This window comes from Caretta caretta, chromosome 28 (assembly GCF_965140235.1).
Source record: "Caretta caretta isolate rCarCar2 chromosome 28, rCarCar1.hap1, whole genome shotgun sequence".
NCBI lineage: Eukaryota > Metazoa > Chordata > Testudines > Cheloniidae > Caretta > Caretta caretta.
In genome coordinates this window covers 16,463,838-16,490,945 of record NC_134233.1, presented here as the reverse complement: position 1 = coordinate 16,490,945, position 27,108 = coordinate 16,463,838, and the positions used below count along the sequence as shown (strand labels likewise).

The 27,108-nt window shown below is 46.3% G+C and overlaps 1 protein-coding gene across 1 annotated transcript; it reads right to left on the bottom strand.

Annotated features, from left to right (window-relative positions):
* On the bottom strand, positions 1-25,537 carry LOC125628651 (uncharacterized). The gene is made up of 6 exons (XM_075123993.1): positions 25,059-25,537; positions 24,528-24,638; positions 16,057-16,200; positions 14,369-14,495; positions 6,642-6,755; positions 1-6,271 (listed from the first exon to the last, which is right to left on the bottom strand). The coding sequence occupies exons 4-6, from the start codon at positions 14,400-14,402 to the stop codon at positions 4,971-4,973; spliced, it is 1,449 nt and encodes a 482-aa protein (XP_074980094.1). The 5' UTR covers positions 14,403-14,495; positions 16,057-16,200; positions 24,528-24,638; positions 25,059-25,537; the 3' UTR covers positions 1-4,970.
* Between the last annotated feature and the right edge of the window lie 1,571 nt (positions 25,538-27,108).

Here is a 27,108-nt window from a genome sequence, read left to right as displayed (position 1 = left end):
TCCCTTTGAGTCATTTTATTACAATGAACAAAAAAAAAATCAACATCATACATCACAAAGGCTAAACTAGGATAAACATAACTCAACATTATGGATTGAACACACAGTTATCAAGTTCAAGTTGAACCAATAAATCAAGGCATGAACAATGATATTGCTTTGGAATCAAGTCATCAGTTTAATCTAATCATCAGATTAATAGAACAGATAAACAACTCATCTGTTTTAGAAGAATAATCCAGTGAGAAGGCTGTCCATTTAGTCATAAACCCCAGTCAGAGAACTTCACCCTGGCAGCTCAAGCCACACTGAAACCAATGAATATTTCAATACTGAAATCAAATGATTGTTCACGTTTAAGCTACAACCTCAAAGCCAATTAAAGCTTCCGCCTCAGATTTCACTGTCATGTGACTAAATCCTTCTCCTTCCCACTCCAACACAGATACAGCCTTTATCAAGGCTGTCGTCAGTAGAAATGTAACAACTGCCACACAAAGGATGTGGGGAACTATTCCTTCTGGCATCTTCCCACTGTGGATTTTATAGATGATCAACACAGATGTATTCAATGAACCACACCCTAACGTGATAGAAAGGTGGGGGCATACCCCAGATTATACAAAAAAATAAAATAAAATGAAAAAGGAATAATAAACCACTAAAACATGAGAGCTGGAGCGCTCCAGCTCTCTTACTCTGTCGATTCATGTGTCGTAGGAGCTATAGCTGCAGTTGAGGAACCAGATGATTGAGTAGCTTGTCCAGCACTCCATGCTCAGACTTTCCCAGGTTCAGGGAGACTAATCGATGTTAGCACAGGCTGTCACTGATGTCATGATTTCCCTCCCCAGAGGGGATCAGTCTCTATCATATATCTTGTTGACCTGAAAGTCGAAGGACTTCAGCCTTTATCTTGATCTTTATGGTTGATGATTCTTCTTTACGGTGCCTCCCCAAGATCTCGGGGTAAATCAGGTGTGAAGTAAGCCTCAGATACCAACAATGTGGACAATCTGGTTGGAATGAGGCAGATCTTGGGCTAGCATCAGTTTGGGAAAGTTTCCTTTAATCCAGCCTTTTTCTCAAGATATCTATTGTGGCAAACCACATTCAGAGTGGATGTGCAAACCCAAGGCCCGTTTTTTGAAGGTTTCCATACATTGGCTGCAGGGTTCAATGGGTCTGAGCACCCATAAAAATACCTATTTGGGAAAGTTTTTTTTAAAATCAAAGCTACTCATTGCATCATGCATCCATCACCAAGCTTAAAAATAAATGTGGATATATCATGAGAGATGTCATATCTTTCCTTTGCAAACAAGGGAAGTGGGGAATTCAGTGACCCTCACAATCTCAGTGAGTAAAAAGGTTAAAGTAAAACTTATCTCTTTAAGTAGTTTTCCTCTTAATAGAAATTTACTTTAAAGTTTATCAAAATAAATTTCATTTGAAATAGAAATAACTGAAGTCTATACTAGGTCTTTATTCTCATATACATCTCTCACATATTCCACAACCCCAATCTTTAGAGTGACATTATAATTCACAACTTTTTAGTCCAAAGGGGATAAATTACATCAAATAAGCTTTTCAGGATTAGCTACCATTTCCTATATTTCTAAAAAGAAAAAATATATATAATTTCCAGTATAATTTGAATTGTCACATAATTAGTCTCTTACTCTAACTAATAATTAACTGTATGTTTAATTTCATTTTCATTGCTAACAACAACATATTCAAAGATTACAAAATCCTATTACAGGTCTTACTTTTTTTTCACCCCCCATTTCCACCCAGTGAACCCTTGAGTAAAGCTGTGGTTCACCCCAACATTAGTGCCTCTAACTTGTGTGAGTTCATTTACCCGGCGATCACCTACCGTAAGGGTTGGTGGAAGATGTCTCACACTAGGTGGGCAGGTCTGCATCATAAGGAAAAACACCTGTACTCTATTTTCACACTTTTTAATCTTTCAGAGTAGCAGGAGATGGTGGAGAAGTGATGCAAATGCGTAAGAAACAAGATCAAAAGACCAAACCATAGAAACAGAACACAACATTTGTGCATGCTGCACTCTGAACTTGGAAGCTGACAAAGTCATTCCCTCGATGGATACAATCACTGGCACAGCACAAAAATCCTTGCTTCCCAACCAGGAAAAGAGATGGGGATCTACAGGAAAGGAGTGTTCTCTGAAGGTATCAACAGTTTTTCTCTTTAGCTTATGACACTTTGGATCCAAATGGTAAAGGGCAATAGTTCCAAATTTCTCCATGGCATCCTTTGGAACTGTAATCAGTGACACTGAAGTAGTGAAGGGTGTTCTAAAAGCAATTTTACCTGGATCATAGTTCATCATAGCTTCCTTTTTGGGGGTGAAATCTGACCATCGGGTACCTGCTATACCTACCTGAGTTCTTGCCAAATCCTTGGCCTTGTTTGGGGTAAATTTATACTTCTCTGGAGTAGAATTCTTCACCAAACCATGCAATATTTCATCAGTGTTAGTGAGGATGGCATCTCCAAACATGACAAATGTATTTCTTTAAACTGGTGGCACATGTCTAAATTATCTCAGAGTCTCTGTAAACTAGGAGAGGTGGGATTTCTATTAAAAAATAGATATTTTTCTGCAACTATCTCGCATTCAAAACTGATTTACTTTTATACACATTTACAGCACCTACAAAGGGTGAGTTCAAAAAACCCACCACCTTTATTTCCTCTGTATCTGCATAGTTAGGAATAATATCTCCCATGTTATTTGATTATGCAGGAGATATCTTCATAAGTAATCTCCTGTAAGGCCTGGGTCACAGCTGCTTCGGGGATCAAATACATGGGTATTTTTGCTAGTTTCAGGTCACTGACTGTGGAATTCTCACTCCAGATCACCTGAGACTATACTGACCTAAACTATTGAATATTACTGTGATCACATGCAGTTACTTCAGATAGTTGCATCCTTTGCCTAGTCTGATGTTGTTCACCATTTCAGAGTGGAGATTTAAAAATGCTACGGTTTCTTTGTTAGCATGTCCAGTAGCTTGGGGTATGGTCTCCAGGTGACTGGAACTTTCCCTATATCATCATGGAGGGGTAGGGGAAAAGGAAAAATAAAGTAAGAACATAAGTACAGCCATACTGGGTCAGAGCAAAGGTCCATCTAGCCCAGTATCCTGTCTTCTGACAGTGGCCAATGCCAGGTGCCCCAGAGGGAATGAACAGAACAGATAAACATCAAGTGATCCATTCCCTATCTCCCATTCCCAGCTTGTGGCAAACAAAGGCTAAGGACACCATCCCTGCCTATTTTAGCAAATCATCATTTATCTCAAAGTCCCCAAAAATAAATCTGAGAAAGAAAAACCCACATCCCAAGGAGGTATACAACAATTTAAATTTCATACAAAGTGAAATTCCAGAGCAGGCTATATATGATGACTCAGAATCAGGACAAGAGATTCTCCCCATCCTGTTTTCTGCTGATCTGTTCAAACCTACTTCACCCAGTGCAGTTTCATTATTATTAGTCATGTTATTTACTAAAGGTCATTACATCATTGTAATAGGGAAAACAACCCAAATTTCCTCCTGCGAACAATCCTAACTCAGCAGGAAGAACCTCAGGAGTAGCTTTGCCCATAGATGGAAACTGGGATTTCAATGCTGACTCATCACACTGTGTTTGGAATCCATTCAGATTCCCCTTCCAGGTTGGTGACACTTTCATCTCTACCGCTAATGAGTCTGATTTAGGATCAAAGAAATCAAAGGACAATTCCCAACCACAAAGGACTACTAGGATGATTGGAGGCATGGAGAATCTACCTTACAAATGGAAACTTAGGTCTGGTCTACACTACAGCCCTGTATTGGTATAACTACGTTGATTGGGGTGTAAATCCACACCCCTGAGCAACATACTAACCCCCTTCCTCCCCTGTGTAGACAGTGCTATGTCAGCGGGAGGGCTACCGCCTCTCAGGGAGGTGGATTAACTAACTTTCCAGCAGTTATGGGCCTATTACAGGAGAGGGTGGGTGGGTTTCTCTGGCCTTCAACGTGCAGGAGGTCAGACAAGATGGTCTTGATGGTCCCTTCTGGAATTAAAGTTTGTGAAACTATGAAAGCTGAAGACACTGCATCACATGACACTTTGGGAGTGGAGGGCTAAAATCTGAAGAACAAACTCTACATACCTCAGACAGAAGGTAAGAGTGTTGGAGTGATGGGGAAGCATGGAATCCCTCCATCTTTTTCACATGTACCAGAGCCTGAAATGACACTTCCCTCTTCCCCCCACCCACTCCTGCTTCTGTTCTTTGTTATATTTAAATCTATTTTATATGAGAAAAAGGGTACCAAAACAATTCTTGTTCAGCACGCCCCAGGGAAATGTGTGGACAACTAGGAATTAGACAAATCTGTGCCAAAGGGTGAACGCGGAGCCTCAAACAATCATTTTGCAGTGGAAGGAAGAGTATAAATTTGATCCTTCCTCCAGGTTTGCTTTGACTAGAAAAAGGACGTTAGGTCAGGACATGAAGATAACCTGGAGACTGTATGTGGGTTATGTCCTTACTGCAAGACTAGTTAGGTTTTTACATCATGATAGCGAACTCAAGCTAGCCAACTCCATGGAAAATCCTAGTGGAGATGAAACCAAGTAGATTTTACTTTGATATAGCTAGATGACGTCACCTGTATATCTCCCTGACCTGGAGGTGATGAACATTCCTTGTAGGAGGTTCCAGAAACTCCCATGATGCATAGGAGACTATGGAGTTGACAGAAAGGACCATGGGATTCACCCCAAAAAGGTGGAGCTGCAGAAGGCAAAAACAGACAACTCACCTGGGGCAGCTGAGGTACCACAGTGAAGGAAATGGTGCAAGTAGCTTTAAAGTTCACTATGTGGGAATGAGCAAAAATATTAAAGATAAAAAAATCTTTTGTCGGCTCTAGACAAGGTTATTATGGTGTTCTTCTCCCTTGTGGATTCTCTGATGATAAAGAAGGGCTGAGCTCCGAGTGAAGCTTTTCCCACACTCACAACATTCATAGGGTCTCTCTCCACTGTGGATTCTCTGATGCGTAATAAGGGCTGAGCTCTGAGTGAAGCTTTTCCCGCACTCACTGCATTCATACGGTCTCTCTCCACTGTGGATTCTCTGATGTGTAATAAGGGTTGAGGTGTCAGTGAAACTTTTTCCACACTCATAGCATATGTAGGGTCTCTCGCCTATGTGGATTCTCTGATGTGTAATAAGCGTTGAGCGCTGAGTGAAGCTTTTCCCGCACTCACAGCATTCATAGGGTCTCTCCCCAGTATGGATTCGTTGATGTGTAACAAGGGTTGAGCTGGCAGTGAAGCTTTTCCCACATTGATGGCATTCATAAGGTCTCTCTCCTGTGTGGATTCTCTGGTGTGTAACAAGGGTTGAGCTGTCAGTGAAGGTTTTTCCACACTCACAGCATTCATAGGGTCTTTCTCCTGTGTGGATTCGCTGATGATAAATAAGTGCTGAGCAATTACTAAAGTTTTTCCGGCACTCACAGCATTCATAGGGTCTCTCTCCTGTGTGAAGTCGCTGGTGTGTAATAAGGGTTGAGCGCTGAGTGAAGTTTTTCCCACACTCAAAGCATTTATAGGGTCTCTCTCCCGTGTGGATTCTCTGATGTTGATTCAGGGCTGAGCTGTCAGTGAAGCTTTTCCCACATTCACTGCATTTATATGGTCTCTCCCCTGTGTGGATTCTCTGATGCTGAATAAGGGTTGATCTGTCAGAGAAGTTTTTCCCACATTCATAGCATTCATAGGGTCTGTCCCCTGTATGGATTCTCTGATGCCTAGTAAGGGCTGAACTTTGAGTGAAGGTTTTCCCACACTGACTACATTCATAGGGTCTCTCTCCTGTGTGGATTCTCTCATGATTAATAAGGTCTGCACGTCTACGGAAGTTTTTCCCGCACTCAGCGCATGTGTTTTTTCTCTCTCCTGTGAGGATTCTGTGCTGGCCTGTGGTTCCCTTGAGGTCCTTATGAGTTCCCTGACTATTAATGGATTTAGCCACTTTCTCTTCTGGCGGGTTTCCCTGCTGCCTGTCTGGCCTGTGCTGACTCTCACAACTTTTTTGCTGCTCATGACTCCTGGACACATTCCGTTTGGATCTTTGCAACAATACCCCGTGCAGGTCCACATGCTCAGCCTCCTTCTGTGCAGGATTCTGCTCCTCATTCTCACTCACCATCCCACCACCTGCTGGGATAGAGAGAGAAAAACCTCAGACATAGGAATGGGAAAGAGGAGAGGAAACCAAAATAAGTGCTGGAGAAATAGGGGAAAAAATCAGGAAGTGATTCCCCCAAACTCTTCCCCATAAGGGAAAGAGGAGGGGATCAATTCTGTTTCCACATCCTATCCAAACACTCAGGATGAAGGGAGGCCAGGGAAGGAGCTACTGCTGGGTGTCAGCCAGGATAGGTAGGAAGCCATGAGAGATCTCTGCCCAGAGGATATTGCACCTGCTGGGGACAATCCTGGACTGAGAGCGTTCACAAGGTCCTTGTAGGGAATCCTAGCTCTTTCCTTCAGACACTGACAGTTTTAACTAGGTTTAATGATTCTTCACCTGTGAAGGCACCTCTCAGGATCTCTTGTTCATCTGAGCCCTGGAGGTCTGGGACCCACGGCTCATCCCCTTGTTCCAGCTGGGAGATCATATCAGGTTTGGAAACTGGAAACTCTGCTCAGGGGAAGAAAACAAGTGAGATCAGATGAATTCATGGGACATTTGTCACAAAGAAATATGATATTATTTTAAACGCAGCCCATTTTAAGGCAGTAAAAAACCAGAGCCAGCTCCCCAGATGAGCTAGACTCCCTGCTTCTGAGGGACTTAACTAACCCCATCTGTGGGAACATACACAGCCAGACAGTCAACATCAAAGGGGCTCCTAAAACCCAGGTAAGGTAACTCCCTGTCCCTGACAGTGCTGACTCCAGAAAGAGAGGAAATCCCCCTAGAAATGCTTCTTATTGGTGGAGAAAGTACCAGAGACAATAAAAGTCACAAGAAGCTAGAACTGGTGAGCATGGGTTTGTGGGGTTTAGCACAGTAAGGAACAGCAGGGAGTAGGCATGTCCCAGAATGCAGTATGTCAGGGGTATTATTAAGGCTAAGATTTTGTCACCGAGGTCATGGAATCCGTCAATTTCAGAGACCTCCATAACATTTTCTGCTTCAGCCCAGGTGTGATGGGGCAGGAGCTGTCAGCTGTTGGAGGGACCCCCACAGCTCCCAGCCACCAGGGGTGGCAAGGGGGACCCCAGCACTCTCAGCCACCACTGTTCAAAACTAATCCCCTTGTGCCAAATTGCAGTCCCGCTGGGTTCCCATGTTCTGGGAACTCCCCTTGGCTCCCAAGCATTATGAATCAATTTCCAGTCCTTGGGTCTCCCATTGTCTCTCCAGGGCACTCCATGTAGGGACAGTTCTTGATAGTGTATCCATGCCAAACTGCATAGACTTCCATTACTCCATTACTTCCATGGGACAAACCATCCCGATGAGTCGAAAGAATAGTAAATATGGCAGGCGACCAGCTTGGCTTAATGGTGAAATCCTAGTGGATCTTAAACATAAAAAAGAAGCTTACAAGAAGTGGAAGGTTGGACATATGACCAGGGAAGAGTATAAAAATATTGCTCGGGCATGTAGGAATGATATCAGGAGGGCCAAATCGCACCTGGAGCTGCAGCTAGCAAGAGATGTCAAGAGTAACAAGAAGGGTTTCTTCAGGTATGTTGGCAACAAGAAGAAAGCCAAGGAAAGTGTGGGCCCCTTACTGAATGAGGGAGGCAACCTAGTGACAGAGGAGGTGGAAAAAGCTAATGTACTCAATGCTTTTTTTGCCTCTGTCTTCACTAACAAGGTCAGCTCCCAGACTGCTGCGCTGGGCATCACAAAATGGGGAAGAGATGGCCAGCCCTCTGTGGAGATAGAGGTGGTTAGGGACTATTTAGAAAAGCTGGACGTGCACAAGTCCATGGGGCCGGACGAGTTGCATCTGAGAGTGCTGAAGGAATTGGCGGCTGTGATTGCAGAGCCATTGGCCATTATCTTTGAAAACTCGTGGCGAACGGGGGAAGTCCCGGGTGACTGGAAAAAGGCTAATGTAGTGCCAATCTTTAAAAAAGGGAAGAAGGAGGATCCAGAGAACTACAGGCCAGTCAGCCTCACCTCAGTCCCTGGAAAAATCATGGCGCAGGTCCTCAAAGAATCAATCCTGAAGCACTTGCATGAGAGGAAAGTGATCAGGAACAGCCAGCATGGATTCACCAAGGGAAGGTCATGCCTGACTAATCTAATTGCCTTTTATGATGAGATTACTGGTTCTGTGGATGAAGGGAAAGCAGTGGATGTATTGTATCTTGACTTTAGCAAAGCTTTTGACACAGTCTCCCACAGTATTCTTGTCAGCAAGTTAAGGAAGTATGGGCTGGATGAATGCACTATAAGGTGGGTAGAAAGCTGGCTAGATTGTCGGGCTCAATGGGTAGTGATCAATGGCTCCATATCTAGTTGGCAGCCGGTATCAAGTGGAGTGCCCCAAGGGTCGGTCCTGGGGCCGGTTTTGTTCAATATCTTCATAAATGATCTGGAGGATGGTGTGGATTGCACTCTCAGCAAATTTGCGGATGATACTAAACTGGGAGGAGTGGTAGATACGCTGGAGGGGAGGGATAGGATACAGAAGGACCTAGACAAATTGGAGGATTGGGCGAAAAGAAATCTGATGAGGTTGAATAAGGATAAGTGCAGGGTCCTGCACTTAGGATGGAAGAATCCAATGCACCGCTACAGACTAGGGACCGAATGGCTAGACAGCAGTTCTGCGGAAAAGGACCTAGGGGTGACAGTGGACGAGAAGCTGGATATGAGTCAGCAGTGTGCCCTTGTTGCCAAGAAGGCCAATGGCATTTTGGGATGTATAAGTAGGGGCATAGCGAGCAGATCGAGGGATGTGATCGTTCCCCTCTATTCGACATTGGTGAGGCCTCATCTGGAGTACTGTGTCCAGTTTTGGGCCCCACACTACAAGAAGGATGTGGATAAATTGGAGACAGTCTAGCGAAGGGCAACAAAAATGATTAGGGGTCTAGAACACATGACTTATGAGGAGAGGCTGAGGGAGCTGGGATTGTTTAGCCTGCAGAAGAGAAGAATGAGGGGGGATTTGATAGCTGCTTTCAACTACCTGAAAGGGGGTTCCAAAGAGGATGGCTCTAGACTGTTCTCAATGGTAGCAGATGACAGAACGAGGAGTAATGGTCTCAAGTTGCAGTGGGGGAGGTTTAGATTGGATATTAGGAAACACTTTTTCACTAAGAGGGTGGTGAAGCACTGGAATGGGTTCCCTAGGGAGGTGGTGGAATCTCCTTCCTTAGAGGTTTTTAAGGTCAGGCTTGACAAATCGCTGGCTGGGATGATTTAACTGGGAATTGGTCCTGCTTCGAGCAGGGGTTTGGACTAGATGACCTTCAGGGGTCCCTTCCAATCCTGATATTCTATGATTCTATGATACTCCGACAGCCATTACTTCCCCAGTAGAGCTGGATGTATTTTAAAGAATCTTTATTGAGGTTACAGGGACAAACCATCCCGATGTGTAGAAAGAATAGTAAATATGGCAGACAACCAGCTTGGCTTAACAGTGAAATCCTTGCTGATCTTAAACACAAAAAAGAAGCTTACAAGAAGTGGAAGACTGGACAAGTGACCAGGGAGGAGGATAAAAGTATTGCTCAGGCATGCAGGAGGGAAATCAGGAAGGCCAAATCACACTTGGAGTTGCACCTAGCAAGGGATGTTCAGAGTAACAAGAAGGGTTTCTTCAGGTACGTTAGCAACAAGAAGGTGGTCCGGGAAAGTGTGGGCCCCTTACTGAATGAGGGAGGCAACCTAGTAACAGAGGATGTGGAAAAAGCTAATGTACTTAATACTTTTTTTGCCTCTGTCTTCACGAACAAGGTCAGCTCCCAGACTACTCCACTGGGTAGCACAGAATGGGGAGGAGGTGACCTCTGTAGAGAAAGAAGTGGTTCAGGACTATTTAGAAAAGCTGGACGAGCACAAGTCCAAAGGTGCTAAAGGAGTTGGCTGATGTGATTGCAGAGCCATTGGCCATTATCTTTGAAAACTCATGGTGATCGGGGGAGGTCCTGGACAACTGGAAAAAGGCTAATGTAGTGCCCATCTTTAAAAAAGGGAAGGAGGATCTGGGGAACTACAGGTCAGCAACCGCACCTCAGTCCCTGGAAAACTCATGGAGCAGGTCCTCAAGGAATTAATTCTGAAGCACTTAGAGGAGAGGAAAGTGATCAGGAACAGTCAGCATGGATTCACCAAAGGCAAGTCATGCCTGACTAACCTAATTGCCTTCTATGATGAGTTAACTGGCTCTGTGGATGAGAGGAAAGCAGTGGATGTGTTATTCTTTGACTTTAGCAAAGCTTTTGATATGGTCTCCCACAGTATTCTTGTCAGCAAGTTAAAGAAGCATGGGCTGGATGAATGGACTATAAGGTGGATAGAAAGCTGGCTAGATCATCGGGCTCAACGGGTAGTGATCAATGGCCCCATGGCTAGCTGGCAGCAAGTATCAAGCGGACTGCCCCAAGAGTCGGTCCTGGGGCCAGTTTTGTTCAATATCTTCATTAATGATCTGGAGGATGCTGTGGATTGCACCCTCAGCAAGTTTGCAGATGACACTAAACTGGGAGGAGTGGTAGATATGCTGGAGGCTAGGGATAGGATACAGATGGCCCTGGACAAATTAGAGGATTGGACAAAAAGAAATCTGAGGAGGTTCAACAAGGACAAGTGCAGAGTCCTGCACTTAGGACGGAAGAATCCCATGCACTGCTACAGACTAGGGACAGAGTGGCTAGGCAGCAGTTCTGCAGAAAAGGACCTAGGGGTTACAGTGGACGAGAAGCTGGATCTGAGTCAGCAGTGTGCCCTTGTTGCCAAGAAGGCTAATTGCATTTTGAGCTGTTTAAGTAGGAGCATTGCCAGCAGATCGGGGGACATGATCGTTCCCCTCTATTTGGCATTGGTGAGGCCTCATCTGGTGTACTATATCCAGTTTTGGGCTACACACTACAAGAAGGATGTGGAAAAATTGGAAAGAGTCCAGGGGAGAGCAACAAAAATGATTAGGGGGCTGGAACAAATGACTTTTGAGGAGAGGCTGAGGGAACTGGGGTTATTTAGTCTCCAGAAGAGAAGAATGAGGGGGGATTTGATAGCTGCTTTCAGCTACCTGAAAGGGGGTTCCAAAGAGGATGGATCTAGACTGTTCTCAGTGGTAGCAGATGACAGAACAAGGAGCAATGGTCTAGAGTTGCAGTGGGGGAGGTTTAGGTTGGATATTAGGAAAAACTTTTTCACTAGGAGGGTGGTGAAGCACTGGAATGAGTTACCTAGGGAGGTGGTGGAATCTCCTTTCTTAGAGGTTTTTAAGGTCAGGCTTGGCAAATCCCTGGCTGGGATGATTTAGTTGGGGATTGGTCCTGCTTTGAGCAGGGGGTTGGACTAAATGACCTCCTGAGGTCCCTTCCAACCCTGATATTCTTTGATTCTAAAAAGAAAAGGAGTACTTGTGGCACCTTAGAGACTAAGAAATTTATTTGAGCATAAGCTTTTGTGAGCTACAGCTCACTTCATCAGATGCATGCAGTGGAAAATTCAGTGGGAAGATTTATATACATAGAGAACATGAAACAATGGGTGTTACCATACGCACTGTAACCAGAGTGATCACTTAAGGTGAGCTATTACCAGCAGGAGAGGGGGGGGGGGGGGGAGTGGAACCTTTTGTAGTGATAATCAAGGTGGGCCATTTCCAGCAGTTGACAAGAACGTCTGAGGAACAGTGGAGAGTGGAGGGGAGGAATAAACATGGGGAAATAGTTTTACTTTGTGTAATGACCCATCCACTCCCAGTCTCTATTCAAGCCTAAATTAATCGTATCCAGTTTGCAAATTAAATTTCAATTCAGGAGTCTCTCGTTGGAGTCTGTTTTTGAAGTTTTTTTGTTGAAGAATTGCAACTTTTAGGTCTGTAATTGAGTGACCAGAGAGATTGAAGTGTTCTCCAACTGGTTTTTGAATTTGCCAATTTGCTGATCTTTTTTATATGTTTGTATCATCTTTGTAGTATGAGTTATAAATATGTAGGGTATGTCTGTATTCCAAAACTTATGCTGTGTTTCTGGGTGACACCCCCAGACAGATTGGCATCAGCAGTGCTCAGCCTGTTCAATGGTCCATCAAGGGTCACCAGTTGTGAAATAAACCCATTGAAAGGAACCAGGGAAGACACCTTGTGAGTCAGCAAGGCATGTGGTATGCCTGTGGACAGAGAAGTCTAAGGTTTTTCCATGCCATGTGCTGTGAAGCTTGTGTTTGGGACAAAGAAAGTACAAGCCACATGGCAAAAGGAATACAAAATGGAGATGATGCAGCTGCCCTTTGTCTTCGATCCCATTTCCTACCCCTGGAGCAACTTCTCTACACACTGAAGCATTGAATAAAGGACTGAATGACCCATCCAAGCTGTAGATGTGTTCCCCAGCAAACTCACCAACACTGCTAAGAACCTGATATATGACTTTGAAGTCTGTTCTCAATGGTAGCAGATGACAGAACGAGGAGTAATGGTCTCAAGTTGCAGTGGGGGAGGTTTAGATTGGATATTAGGAAAAACTTTTTCACTAAGAGGGTGGTGAAACACTGGAATGCGTTACCTAGGGAGGTGGTAGAATCTCCTTCCTTAGAGGTTTTTAAGGTCAGGCTTGACAAAGCCCTGGCTGGGATGATTTAACTGGGAATTGGTCCTGCTTTGAGCAGGGGGTTGGACTAGATGACCTTCTGGGGTCCCTTCCAACCCTGATATTCTATGATTCTATGATTCTTATGTATGTAATTGATTGCTTTACTATTTAACAACTCTCTTCTTGTTCTTTCTTTTCTCTTTATAATAAACCTTTAGTTTTAGATACTAAAGATACTGGCTGGTAGCATGGTAGTTTGTGTAAGATCCAACTTAATATTGTCCTGGCAATATGGCTGGCCCTTTAGGGTTCAGAAGAACATTTTGTATAGTGAGCAGAGCTTTTAAATAACTTATCACTGTACTGGACCTAGGTGCTGATTGGGAGCCAGAGAACTGGAATGCAACAAAGGGGGATGTGTGATTTGTTTTTGTGGGGGATCAGGAGTACAGTTTGTGACTGGTTGGTGAGTCTAACTTCAGTGTTGACCATCAGTTCTGGGAGAATATGCTCTTCTTTTTGCAGCCTGCCCTGACCTTGGTATTTTCAGTGAGGGCTATGCTAGGCACCCCGGGTCACACCAGCATTTATCAGCATGCACTCCAGCTAGGTGCATTTTATCAGCTGTAGCTGTAAATGAACGGTGAGGGATTAACTGGAGAAGCTTGGCAGAGCTGTGAGTGTGGTATGAAGAGAGGTGCATGTGAAGCCTGAGGGACCTAGTCTGCCCCATTTCAGTGCTGAGTGTTGTAAGTTGTGTCAGTAAATGTATACAAAGGTGTGTTCTTGCCATGGGGATCGTTAGCAGTCTGGTGGCACATAATGGTCGTGGTCTCCGGGGCTTAGGCAGGGGTAAGCGAAGGCGATGACTCAGAAGGAATCCTCAGGTTGAGGGTAAGGGGTGCTAACATTTTGCAGTCGGAGATGGTTTATGTGGAATAGGCTCAGTGCAGACCAGGCAGCTTCTGTTCACTACATCCGACCTAAACCCAAGTTTTGCCTTCGCAAAGAGAAGTGTTAGACTCTGTGCTGGGGGTAGGCAACTATGGCACACGAGCTGCTTGCCAGTGGCACTCACACTGCCCGGGTCCTGGCCACCGGTCCGGGGGGGGCTCTGCATTTTAATTTAATTTTAAGTGAAGCTTCTTAAACATGTTAAAAACCGTATTTACTTTACATACCACAATAGTTTAGTTATAGATTATAGACTTATAGAAAGAGACCTTCTAAAAAATGTTAACATGTATGACTGGCACGCGGAACCTTAAATTAGAGTGAATAAATGAAGACTCGCCACACCACTTCTGAAAGGTTGCCGACCCCTAGCCTGTGCTATACTGCTCCTGTGCTCTGTTCCCAGAGGGTTGTGTAGCAGGGGAGGGCACAGGGCTGGGGTGTGTGTCCCTGGCAGGTCGGGGTGATGCTGAAACAGGACAGAGCTGAGTTTGCATTGTGGGGTGATGTGAAACTTAACTCTTCATTTCTCATTACAATAAGCTAGGGGACAGGAATCCTTACCCAGCGAGGTCACAGTCTCATAGTTCTCCTGCATGACGTCTCTGTAGAGGGCTCTCTGAGCAGGGTCCAGCAGAGCCCACTCTTCCTTCGTAAAATACACAGCCACCTCCTCGAAGGTCACCGGCCCCTGAAAGAGCAAGAGTCCAACCCTCAGTAACTGCTGCCCCACTGACAACCCCACTATTCATGGGGCAGCAGGGCCAGTCACATGGAAGCTCTGGGAGGCTCACAGTCAGCACAGTCCCACCCCCACCCCACACAGAGCAGCCAACAGGCATCAAGATGAGGAGAGAAAGAGCCCCTCGTATCCCCTAAAAGACACAGGGGTAGGTGTCTTCACATCCGTCACACACCTACTAGCCAGAAGCTGATACAGAAGATGGAGCCCAGGGCCCAGGGCCAATTCCTGGGTGGGAATACCAACCCCCTCCTCATTCCCAGCAACTGGATGTGAGGGACAGGACATCACACAAACCTTCTTGAGCGTGCCCCGTCAAATGTCATTGCAGCCCCTCATTCAGGCTCCAGCACTGGGAGTCTGGCAAGTTTTCCCAACCAGTCCGGGGATTTGTTTCCTGTTCCACAAACCAGGGGATTTTTCATCCCCAGCTTTATGGGTCTGTTCCTAGAGTCTAGGCCAAGTCCCAAAAGGTTTGTCACACCCTGCCTCCCTCCTTTCTCTAACATCAGCACTTCGTTCCCCCTCCCATCTCCAGACCACATTCCCCAGAAGCTCCCACTGCCTATTCACCCACGAAAGCTCATGCTCCAATATGTCTGTTAGTCTATACGGTGCCACAGGACTCTTCGCCGCTTTTATATATTTACTGTTCCTCTCCCGGCAGCAACTACTCAATAATCCCTCCCTGAACTGGTTTGCTGACTGCCATTTCCATCTTTTGTCTCATGGGAGGGTTTGGAGTAAAATATGGATATTATTCTGTATTCTTTCACATCAAGAAGGGCAACTGGGAAGATTTCAGAGCAGCCTTCAATTTAATTTCACGTCAAAATTGCCCCAGGCGCTTTCCCTGCAGAGAGACACTCCAGATTCTGCCACACTGGGAAAACGCTTGATCACTTTATTACAGTGCAGACCTGGCCCCTCCCGCCAGGACTAAACCCACCAGAGACATTTTTCAATCCTCCCAGTGACAAACTTTCTGAACCAAATGGTAGAACAGAAGAGAACCAAAGGAGTCACTTTGGGGGATTCCCCCAGACTTGGTCCCCAGGGCAGCATACTCCCAGGCAGGGGGAATAGGGAGACTCAGGAACTTGCTTTTCCTCCTTCTGCTCCTCCCCTTGTTCACAGGCAAGGGAATCTGTCCCAGGATGCTGCAATAAGTATGTCTGGGCAAGTCAAAGATCTGGGAATTTCTCTCCCCACTTATTTCTCCCACTGCCCCTGTCAGTCTCTCTCCTCTTTCCCTTTCGATCTCCTTTCCCCTCTCCCTGCCCCTCCGGTTTGGACAGTCCCATTCCTGGGTCATTTTCTTCCCCATGGCTGGATCAGCTCCTGCAACTACTACTGAGAGGAGAGATGAGGAATGAGGAGGGGTTGTTTGTGCCAAATCACTTTGCTGCCCGTCCTCGGCACCTTCCTTGAGGTCTCTGGCTCAGGAACTGATGTTGGCAGAGCGTAAGTCTGCCTTAGGGGACTTGTTCCAACTGGAGAAATTCCTCACCTTGGCTCAGCACAGAAGAAATTTTAAATAAAGTCACTCTCCAGCACAGATCCCACTGGGACAGAAGGAGCAGCTCAACTTGGGCTTCCAGATAACAGTGGAGGAAACAGCAGCATCTCAGCCAGGAAGCTCAATTCAAGACTCCTCAATAGAGAGAGAGAGAGTTTGTCTTTTAAAAGACTTTAAATAAACTCAGAATAGGAAGCAATAGTAAAAATCAAGAAAAAAATACAAATTCATAAAACAACTGCCCATCCCTAAAACTATTAAGTGCATTTCCAGCAGCCCACCCCTGAATAATGTGATCCAAATTATGTATGAGTAGAATATCTAAATTCCAAATGAAGGCAGAAATCCACTAAAAAATAAATTAAAAAATGAAGCCCATTGGCAATGCCAGTACCAGATACTTTGCATTGTCTGTTTTTCAAAATGGCTGTCTTTGCTTGACTCAAAATGACGTTCACACGGCATATTACAGATCTATTTGTGAATCCATACTTAATGGTAAAAGGAAATACACTATGAGAAAAATCAAGGGACTATAACCAAAAGATACCTTGAAATACAACAAATAATGGGTGTAACCTGGAACAAGTAAGAAACAGATGAGAAACAGTCTCCCCCATGTCACAGGGCACACATGGACACGTTCAGAGTCAAATGATGCACACATTCGAGGCCATACCCCTGTGAAGAATTCTCCATTGGAGATCACCCATATGCTTCGCAATCGCAGGATTGCATAGAGACCACCAGGCTGGATAGATGGAGTCTGCCGCCAGAAACTGTCTTCTCCACACTGAACCAGGATAATCAATAAGCATTTGAAAATGCTGAATCTTTACCATAATCATATACAGGTATAATGCTTTGGGGCCTAAGCTATTAAAAGTACATTTTTAAAACTCACTGAAGGTAAGCAAATCGCCATGCCTATCAATGTCCCAATCCACAGCAGGAGCAACAGGCAAGGAAATAGAACTGTGAGTATAATCGGGGACGGCTTGCTCAAAGGGACATTTGTCCAGATCAGCAACACTGTGTCTCCAATAAAAAAAAAAGAAACCAGCAAACAGAATGAAAACCAAGCTTAGCAGCAATGGCCTCTGCTGAGACCCATGCAGAATTAGAAAAAAAATCAGTTGAACTCATTTTCTTCCACCTGCTGCAATAAGTGCACCCTGAACTTTGCTATCCAACAGGTCCCACAAGCACAGGTGTTTTTAAAATATTTTTCAAGCTGTCCTACAACCCAGCATCATTATTGCCATGAAAGGTTTTTTTAAGTTCTGCAACACCCGGCTCTAACTGCTCCATTCTCTGGCAGAGGCCCAGAGTTGTCTGCTGCATATACATTGACTTTGCCACCTCCCACCATTGCCTCAAGGAAGGAAGGGCGTCCTTTGGAGGCAACCAGGTGCCGCAAAAAATATTTAAAAGAGTCCCCAAAATGAACATCCTGTACAAGGCAAGTGTTAAAATGCCAGTATGGGTGACAGTCTCCCACAGAGAGAAGAGAACACAAATGAGACCGAACACGATCTGAAATCCCAGCTGGGACAATGCAACTAGAAAGCAAATGATGAATAAACACATAAAAAGCCCTGCCCAAGTGGGTCCTAGACAAAGAGCTGGTACCGGTACTCAACCAGCTGTACGGCTGGGCATAAGGTTGGAAATGCTGTCGCAACACTGACAGACCCTGGTCATCAGCAGGCAGGATCAAACCTGGGACTTCTGGAGCTCAGTGGTCTTGGTGCCACTAGATGGGCCAGAACACGACACCCAGGGGGCGTGTAGGTTATACTGTCCCACATCAGTCCGGTCAGCAGCCTGTCAAAGAGCTGAAAGTCACTGAGCAGACAGTGGATGAGGTTCCAGATGATTCCTATCCAATCTGTTGTTAAGAGTACAATTGAAATTGCTCCCCCCCACCCCAAATTAAAATATCACCTGTCAAAAAACCAATTTGCCAAAAGAGCACCCAAGTGCTGGGAAGAAAAAAAGAAAAAGTTCCCTGTATTTCCCTCCAGGAGGATTTTACACATTAATCAAAAAAAGATGATATTGCTCAAAAGTAGCTTGACCCATCAATAAACGTTCTGGAACAACGGCCTGCAGGGCCAGCCCATCTGCAAAGAGAAAGGCAACTCCCACACTCCCCGTGGAACCAGGACTCAGAAAAACCTCCCCTCTCCAATCAGAAAGCCAATTGGTTTGGTGCCTGCATCTCTGCAAGAGTCTTGCAGGAATGAAACGTCCACTTTCTTCTGAGACAGGCACTCAAAAAGAGCCTGCAGGAGGTACACAGTCACAGAGAGCGCTGCCTAGTGGGGAGGGGAGGTTTTTGGCAGGGTGTCTCCCTGTTGCAAGCACAGCCCGGTCCTTCAGTGTCCCTGCCACAGGGGTTTCCCGTTCTCCCCATGAGCATAGAAGCTCTAATAGGCTGGGCCCTTGGACAGTCCACGCCTTCCCCAGCTGGGGACTCCTGGTAAAAGTAATACCCGGCAGCGACCCAGGCCCCCTGAGCAGTGTGTTCCCTGACTGCACTGGCCAAACCAGCCTGCTTCACAGCGCCCTCAGAAACTGGGGCCCCCTCCACCATCCACGGCCATTTTTTAAAAGGGGGCTTTCCCCACAAGCCAGAGTCCCCAGCGAAGGCCACGGATTCCACAGCAACAGGCTCTGCCTCCATTTCATAGTCAGGAGTCCCAGAACCAGTCATGCCATCTTCCCTCAGCTTGTAAAGGGCATTACCTCCCCAGAGGCCTCTGCAGCCCATTGGCCCCCCAGTCTCAGCCACGGCCCCCTCGCTCTTTCCTCAGAGAAACACCCATGTTCCCAGGCCCAGGGTCACAGCTCCCTGGGGCAGCCCGCCTCTTTCTCGGCCACTGATTGACTAAACGTGTCAGACTCCCGCCAGGCCCTTGCTAGCCACACACACTCCCCAGTCCTATACTTCAGGCACATGTTTGGAACCATTGTTTAAAATCATAAAAATCTGCCTATGGAAGAAGCAGACATGCCAAAACTCCAGGGCTTTACAGCCCCGGGGAATCCTCACAAGAGGGCTGGTGATTTCACCATAGCTTGCCAGGTCTCACGCCAGCTGCTCATTTCTTTACAAAGGAGGGACATTAGAGACAGTGACTTTAACAGATGATGTTGAGAGGGCAACAAGGACAGAAACACCAACAAGGACAAAAACAACCCAGTCCTTCAGCTGGTTGGCTAAGACCCTGGATAAAATCTTATAAACAGAGCAGAGAGAGGGGAAATCAGTCTCCAATTCCATAAATCACAGAGGTCCCCCTTTTTGAGAAGCACAGTGATCGCTGCCCAGTGGCAGGACCTGGATATACTTCAGCACCCCTAGAAAACAGTCAATAAGATGCCAGAAATCTTTGCAGAATTGGGATGGCAGCCCACTGATCCCTGAGGCCTTGCCTGTAGAGAGCTGCGGAACTGCAACAGAGGGCTCCAGCAATGACAGCGGGGCAGCCAGACACCGTTGCAGCTCTCTGGGCAGACAGGATAATCCCTGACGCAGCTCGGCCATTACCATGTCTCTTACCATGTCACAGGCTTTGGGGACACACAGAGAGCTGTAAAAGGAAACAGCTGCTTTCCGGATCTCAGCAGGGTCAGTCATCAGACGACCATCCGACAGCTAGAGAGAAGAAATCTGCTGATGGTCCATAGTCTTTTTCTCCATCCCCAGCCCCACAAGACAGCTTGGAGAAGCACCAATGTCAAGTGGGTGGGTCAAACAGGCCCAACCTGGGCCCCGTGCCCCTTCTCTTCCAACAAGCACCTCAGGCATTAATACTTCTCCGTTAGAGATTGGGGAATCTGCACTGGCTCCCCATATCAGGCTTGCCATGGAGGCCCAAGTTATCCCATTTCAGGGTGCTCCTGGCCTGAGGCAAGGGCTGCGTGGCAGCCTGGGTGTACAGCCGGCAGAACAGCTGGATCTGGAGTTTCCTGACAGCCCACCCCTAACACTTCCAAACCACTGTGGATAGTGGGGTGAAATCTGAGCCCTTCAGTAGTATTAAAGCACTAGTGGGAAGCCCAGGCAGAAAGAGGAAGATACACTTACAGAGTCCCAATCATGTTCAGACAAATGAGTGGGGGACAAGGAAGAGCAAACAGGTAAGGCTGTCATGAATTGGTAATGACAGAAACCCCCCTTGGTGAGGTTTGAAGGACTGACTCTTGCCAGGCAACTGGTGGAGTGTGTGTGTGTGGGAGGGGGAGGGTATCTCTGGTAAGCTTTTAGCAAGTGTGTATGTTCTTTTATTTATCTTTAAATATGTTCTCTCTGTAATGTTTTCCCCTTAAGAATAAGTGTTTGCTCAGAAAGCTTTGTGTGGCACCATATAACTGCAGGCCATGGTGCTGTTCACAGCAGCTGGAGAAAAAGCCGGGTACACAGGCTGGCCTGTTCGGGTAGTCTGGCTTGCTGGGAATATCACTGTATAAGCAGGGAGCTGTGCGGCCAGGAAACACCCCGTCCGGAGGGAGAAAGCAGCGGGTCTCTGCCCAAGCGAGGTGACTGCAAGGAGCCAGAAGCCTAAGCATGGGCCAGGAGGGGGAACACAGGTGCAGTTCCCTGAGCTGTGACACAGATTCGATATTAGTACCTGCACCCCCTGCCAGCCATTCACACAGGCAGAGGGAGCCCTGCGCAATGCTTTCACCGGAGGATGGAGGGCACGGAGGAGCCACAACAGTTAAGAAACTTCCAGCCCTGTCCCTGACCAATAATGGCCACTGACCCACCTCAGAGGTGGCTGCATCTCAGGGCTGGAGGAAGGAACCCTTCGTGGAGACCATTTGTTATGGGGTTTGGGGATACTCTGGTCAGAGTCACTGAGCCATAGTCACAGGGTTTAAGGCCAGAAGGGACCCCCTGGTCTTCTGGCCTGACCTCCTGTATATCACACACCACCAGCACCAACCAGCATCGCACACTAAACCCAACAACTGACCTGAGACCAAAGTCTCAGAGCCCACAGGAACCTAAACTATTCTGTGCTACGGGAAGAGGAGTAGAGGGACACAGTTGCACCAGTGCCAGAGGGCCCAGCAATGGCAGGGAAATGAGTCAGCCAGATACATCCAGATAATCCTGGCAAGTGACCCGGCACCCCACACTCTAGAGGAAGGGGGAAAATACTCAAGGTCACTGCCAATCTGACCTAGGCAGACTCCACTGTGGTGATCAATTAGACCCTGAGCATGTGAGCAAGAACCCACCAGCCAAACAGCTGCGAGAGGGAATGTTCGGTGCTATCACAGAGCCCTGGCCCCACCCTGTGTCTTGTCTCCAGCCATGGCAGTCTCTGAGGCTTCAGAGGAAGAAGACAAAATAAATAAATAAATAAAAACCCAGAATAGGTGGGGTGAGAGAATCCCATCCTGACCCCAGCAGGGGGCTGGCTCAAGCTCTGAAGCATCAGCTTTTAGCAACATAAGAAATAAACTGGAACCCAAGGCTGCTCAGCCCAACCCCCACTATCACAAGCAATGCCGTCATAGGATCCCGCTCATAATCAGTTGAAGGAGGGAGAGGAAAAATTGAAGTTGTTTGCCCCCAGGGGAGTGACCCCCTCATCCTGCCCCATCTGGGGAAAAGGTAAGGGTCCAGCCAACTGTCCGGTTAGCAGCTGGGAAACACTCATCCCCCAAATATGGGGAAGCCTCTGGCTTTGATGTCTACTAAATATGGGAGACGTCACTTTCATCAGCCAACATTTTAATGGAGATAAATGAGGACACAGATGATTCTCAAATGAGAGGGGAAAGTTGGTTTTTAGGATATCAGACCTACCCCCTGCAGCTTCCAATCTGGGGAATGACTCAGGAAAACAGGTTCCCTCCAAACAGGAGTTGCTACAATGAAATAAACATGGGGAAGACCTCTAAAACGGAGAGGGTTTTTTAATTCGTTTTTGATAACTACACAGAAAATAGCAAAATCGGAGAGGTGATCTCAATGTTCAGTAATTAAAGAGAAAAGGGAGGAAATCTGAGGAATTTGGGGTCAGTTTTCACAAATTAGAGAGGAAAGTAGGAAAATGTGAGGATTTTAGACAGGGTGTATAAAAATTGGTGATTTTTATTTAATTTTTTCATGTTATTTAAATCAGATTCTTTTGATTTTATTATTTAAATTAGTATGAGTTTTTCTTTTAAAAAAACCTGTTTAAAATGAATTTTGAATTTAATACACAATATTTGAAGACCTAGCCTTATTATAATCTCTTAAAATATTTAAATAACAAATAAATATGATGAATCCGGGAGCCTCTATCAAACACTTGACATTAAAGGCTGCTTTTCTATGTAAAGAAAGAATCAGGGGAAAAGCATCTAACTTTTGAGGTCAAGATTTATAAATACAGCACAGTAGATCGTTAAGGGCTTCATCCTGTGGGCATCAGGGGCTGTGCCACTGGGTGCCGCAGACTGGCAAAGTCATTACAGGTGTTGGGATAAAGCCACTGACTCAAAGAGACACCAACAAGGAATGTAAGCTGAAGTCTCTTTCAGGTATATTGGAACATTTTCCCAGGCTGACCTGAAATAATCAGTTTAATTCACTAACTAGAGTTATTTTCTCTGTTTAATAAATCACTTAGTTGTAAATGTGAAACATGTTTTGATAAAAGAAGTTTATGTATCCAAGACATTTCAGATGATTTAGTTTCATAAAAATAAATTTTATATGCTGCTTTGTGTGTTTAATTAAATTCTAGTTACCATCCTAATGCAGCATAACACAGAATCACTAGCAAAAAGTTAATTTTCTATTAAATAAGCAATATATCATTCACCATTTTCTAATGTACTAAAAATGTACAATTAATAAAAATATGAAAATGTTAAGCTATATAATGTATCTAGTTATAGTGTATCCTCCTTGGTAGCAAAAAGATGTACTAATCTCAGTGGTGTTGGAACTAGGAGGGCTGGGGGTGGCTGCCGCACCCCAGGGCTTGAAGTAGTAATAGCAAACACCAAATACATAGTTTCAATGGTTTCCATCATCAGCACCCCCCACTATAAAAATTGTTCCAGCACCTCTGCCTAATCTAGTGTAAAGTGTCTATTTAGTTTTAAATCAACATGTTGTAATCGTATCAACCAAAGGGAATGCACCTTTCTTTAGACAAAAAACCAACAACAACTACAAGTGGAAAAGTTTACTAAACTTCAGTGCTTTATATCAAGGCTTCCCACTGGGTTATTTAAATTATTATTTGAATTGCTGATTTAAATTGCCTTGTTTTAAATCAATCCACCCTGATTTTATATCAATGATCAATAATAGCTAAAGAGGCAAAATGAGTGATTTATCAATATTTTATCAACAGAAAGGAAAAGAGCAACAGTAGCAATAATTTTATTGTAATATTCAAGAATTTGAGAAAGGGACAAAATCTAATGAGATTTTTATGTTAATATTCTATATTTAGATTGGCAGGAAGAAATCTCAAGAGCATATTACCTTAGTAACATAACTTCAGAGAAAGTGGGGCAATTTTTTGGGGGGGGGGTATTTTATATAGATCTTTAGGAATTAGGGAGAAAAAATGGATCAAAAATAATATTTGACAATAGGAGAGAAAAACACCAAGATCTGAGGGCAATTCAATAATTACAGGGGAAAAGGGGGAAAGTTTGAGGGGATTCAACAGGAATGTTCAATAAACGATCAGAAAGTGATGGTTCCCTCCACCCCCACCATTCACATGCAGAGCAGGGAGCCCTTTGTGTCACTCATGCAAGGGAGGAGGTGTAGAGCAGGAGATGGGCAGGTGGCTGAGTTGAGGGGGGGGAAACAGCAGCTGAGAGTGGATCCTCCAGTGGGGACATTGGCTTCCCCTTCCCCTCCTATGTCCCTTCCAGGCCCTGTTGCTGGCAGAGACTGGCCACCCCACCATCCCCACCCCAGATTCAGCCGTGTTTCAGGCCTCTCCCAAACAGCACCCACTAACCCCCCATCCCATTTGGGCAACAATTTCCCACCTAAACAAGGACAAACTGCTGCAGATAGAATGGGCAGGGGAAACCCACATATCTGAGGAGATTTTAAATTGAGATTTGAGAAATAGAAAGAAAATGGGTTAATATCTGGGAGGGTAAAAGGTGAATCCTTTGAGAGAAAAGTCGGGTGCGGGGAACCACGTGGATTTGACAGGTTTCAGAGTAGCAGCCCTGTTCGTCTGTATCCGCAAAAAGGCACCTTAGACTAACATATTTATTAGAGCATAAGCTTTCGTGAGCTACAGCTCACTTCATGGGATGGATTTGATAGTCATATTTGATCATTAGAGAGAAAGGAGGAAGAAGTGGAGAGAATTTTTTTCAACATTTGAGGGGAAAGTGACAAAATCAGAGAAGATGCATTTAACTCTCCCGCCCCCACACACATACACTTAAGCCCCCCACACACCTACCTCTTCCCCTGGTCTTCTCCCCCTGAAATCTCCTGCCTTCCCAGAGACAGTTCAGACTCCCCCAGGTCACACTTGCCTGGTGTCAGGTATCAGAGGGGAAGCCGCGTTAGTCTGTATCCACAAAAACAAGCATGCATCTGAAGAAGTGGGGTTTTTTTACCCACAAAAGCTTAGACCCAAATAAAGCTGTTAGTCTTTACTTGGTGCCACCGGACTCCTCCTTGTTCCAGCTCGCAGGGTCTGTCCCGTCCCTCCACCTCTGGCTCATTGTTCATCCCTCCCTTCCCCACCCCTCCGCCCCCACACAGGCAAGCGGGGGGACCAGCTCTGGGGCCTCTTTCCCCACCTGCAGCCCCCGGGGCTTTGCCTGTCCAGCCGGTCCTGCCCAGAGCTGCAGCAGGCAGCTCCGACCCTCGCCGGGCCATTGACCGGGGCGCAGATTCCCAGGGGCTGCGAGACCTGAGACCCCCTGGGGCAGAGAGTCACTTTCCTGCCCGTCCCCAGCCCTTCCCAGGGGAGCTTCTCACTCACCTGCAGTCTGCAGCCCGGGGGGCTGGTCCCCGCTGGAGAAAGTCCCCCGCGGCTGGGCAGGGAGGGGTTAATGAGGGGCTCCCCCCAGCACAGACCCCCATTGGGGTGCGGGGAGTCAGCAGCTGCTCAGCCCGGGCTCCCGGGTCAAAATGGAGGGAGCAGCGCCTGGGATTTTAGGAGCATCCACGCCCAGGTGTCTGGTCTCGGGGCTTTGTTCTGCCTGCTGCCCGCCTCCTTCCTCCCAGCACCCAACGCTCAGCGCTGCAGCAGCCCCTTCCTGTGTCACCAGCCCCGGGCCTGTCTCCGGCTGCTGGCTGCAGCCTCCCCTCTGTCTTTGCCGGGCGCAGAGCGCTGCCCTGAGCGCCCGCTGCAGGCAGGCTCTTGGGACCAGCTCCTGGTCGCCGCTGCAGGGGCCGAGCCGGAGAGAGGGAATGCCCTGGGGACAGGAACGTGACTCAGTCTCCCTGCCGGAGAGGAGGGGAAGGGGTGAGACAGGGAAAGAGGAGAAAGAAAGGAGCAGAAGGAAAATCAGTGGGTGGGGGAGGGGGCTCCCAGCAAGAAGTAGCAAATGACAGCTGAGGCCTCTGAGAAAGTACCTAGATAAAATATCACATAGCCGCAATTATTAACACCAAAACACTTTCGGACAACTGCGGTAAGTTTCGAAATTGTTTTGAGTGTACAAAGAGTATTAACTTCGGTTATGTCAAATGGAAGGATTGCAGGCCTAGATGCAGATAGATAGGTAAACCTATTCAAAACTTTCCAGCCTTAGTGTGGCTTGTTTAGTATCCCTGTCAGAGTTTGAAATAAAATGACACGTGAACGCTGGAGCTTAGCCTTATGAGTCAAGCCCCCTAACCTTGGCATTTTCAGTGTGGGCTCCCCAAGGCACAGCGGAAAGGGGTGCAGGTTCCTGGGGTGATGGGACTACAGGGGGTCATTGTGGCCATGGGAGTGTCACTGTGAGGGGCAGGGTCCATGAGGGTGTGACTGTGACGGGAGGGCTGTAATGGGGGAGCTATGGGGTGTCTCTGTGACGGGGAGGGGCTGTGAGGCTATGGTCACTTCCAGGCACCCCCTGACATGGGTGTTGAACTTCCCCCTCCCTCTGCGGGTGCTACGTGAATAATGTAACTGAAGTCAACGTACTTAGATCTACTCACCGTGGCGTCTTCACGGCGGTGAGTTGACTGCTGCCGCTCCCCTGTCAACTCCACCTGTGCCTCTCGCGGCGGTGGAGTACAGAGGTCGACGGGAGAGCGCTCGGGGGTACATTTATCGCGTCTAGGCAAAACACGATAAATCAACCCCCGCTGGATTGAACGCTACCCACCGATTCGGCGGGTAGTATACGCATACCCTAGGTCTCGGTTTAAGTTTTTCTGGAATCTGGCTTTTACCATATGGTGGTGGTTATTATGCAGTGATTCCTGTTTCATTTTTTAATTTTGCTATGGCTACCTTTTTCCATTTCTGTCCCCATTCTTCAGACACAGGGTAGCTACCTGAAGCTTGCTGTTGGCCACCAATATTTATAACAGGGGACAGCACGTCTCTTTTTTTCTAGGTTTTTTACCTCTGTTTCCAGTGTTTTATTTTGTTCCCATGCTTGCTGTCTCTGGACTGCTTGCCACCCTGCTAGGAGAGCGGGAGTGTTCCAGAGCTCTGTGGCTTCTCCTGCTTCTTTTAACTCTTTCTTTGTTTCTGTTACTTGCAACACCAATTTTGTGGCATGTTATCTTAGCCATTTAACAGCCACGGTTATAGTTTGCAATTTTCTACATTTCAAGGCTACAGTCTGCCCTAGCCTTACAAATTCCATTGCATGTTTCTTCCCCACTATATTTTTTTAATTCATATGGACCTCTTTTGCTAGCAACCCAGCATATCCATGCCTTCTAAAACTTTGTGGGGATTTTCAGGGAGAGGATAAGCGGGTTCCCTAATACATAGTTTTCTACCACGTTAGATTGTGACTCCTACAGAGGGCAGCTTGCTTACTTACCAGATCAGCGGTTGGTGTCACCAGTGTGGTCAGATGTTTGGC

Coding starts and splice junctions, on each gene's coding strand:
- LOC125628651 (XM_075123993.1), bottom strand. CDS start 14,402: ATGCAGGAGAACTATGAGACTGTGACCTCGCTGG. Junction 6,756..14,368: donor TGAGACTGTGACCTCGCTGG/GTAAGGATTCCT, acceptor TCCCCTGAGCAG/AGTTTCCAGTTTCCAAACCT. Junction 6,272..6,641: donor CCTGAGAGGTGCCTTCACAG/GTGAAGAATCAT, acceptor TCTCTATCCCAG/CAGGTGGTGGGATGGTGAGT.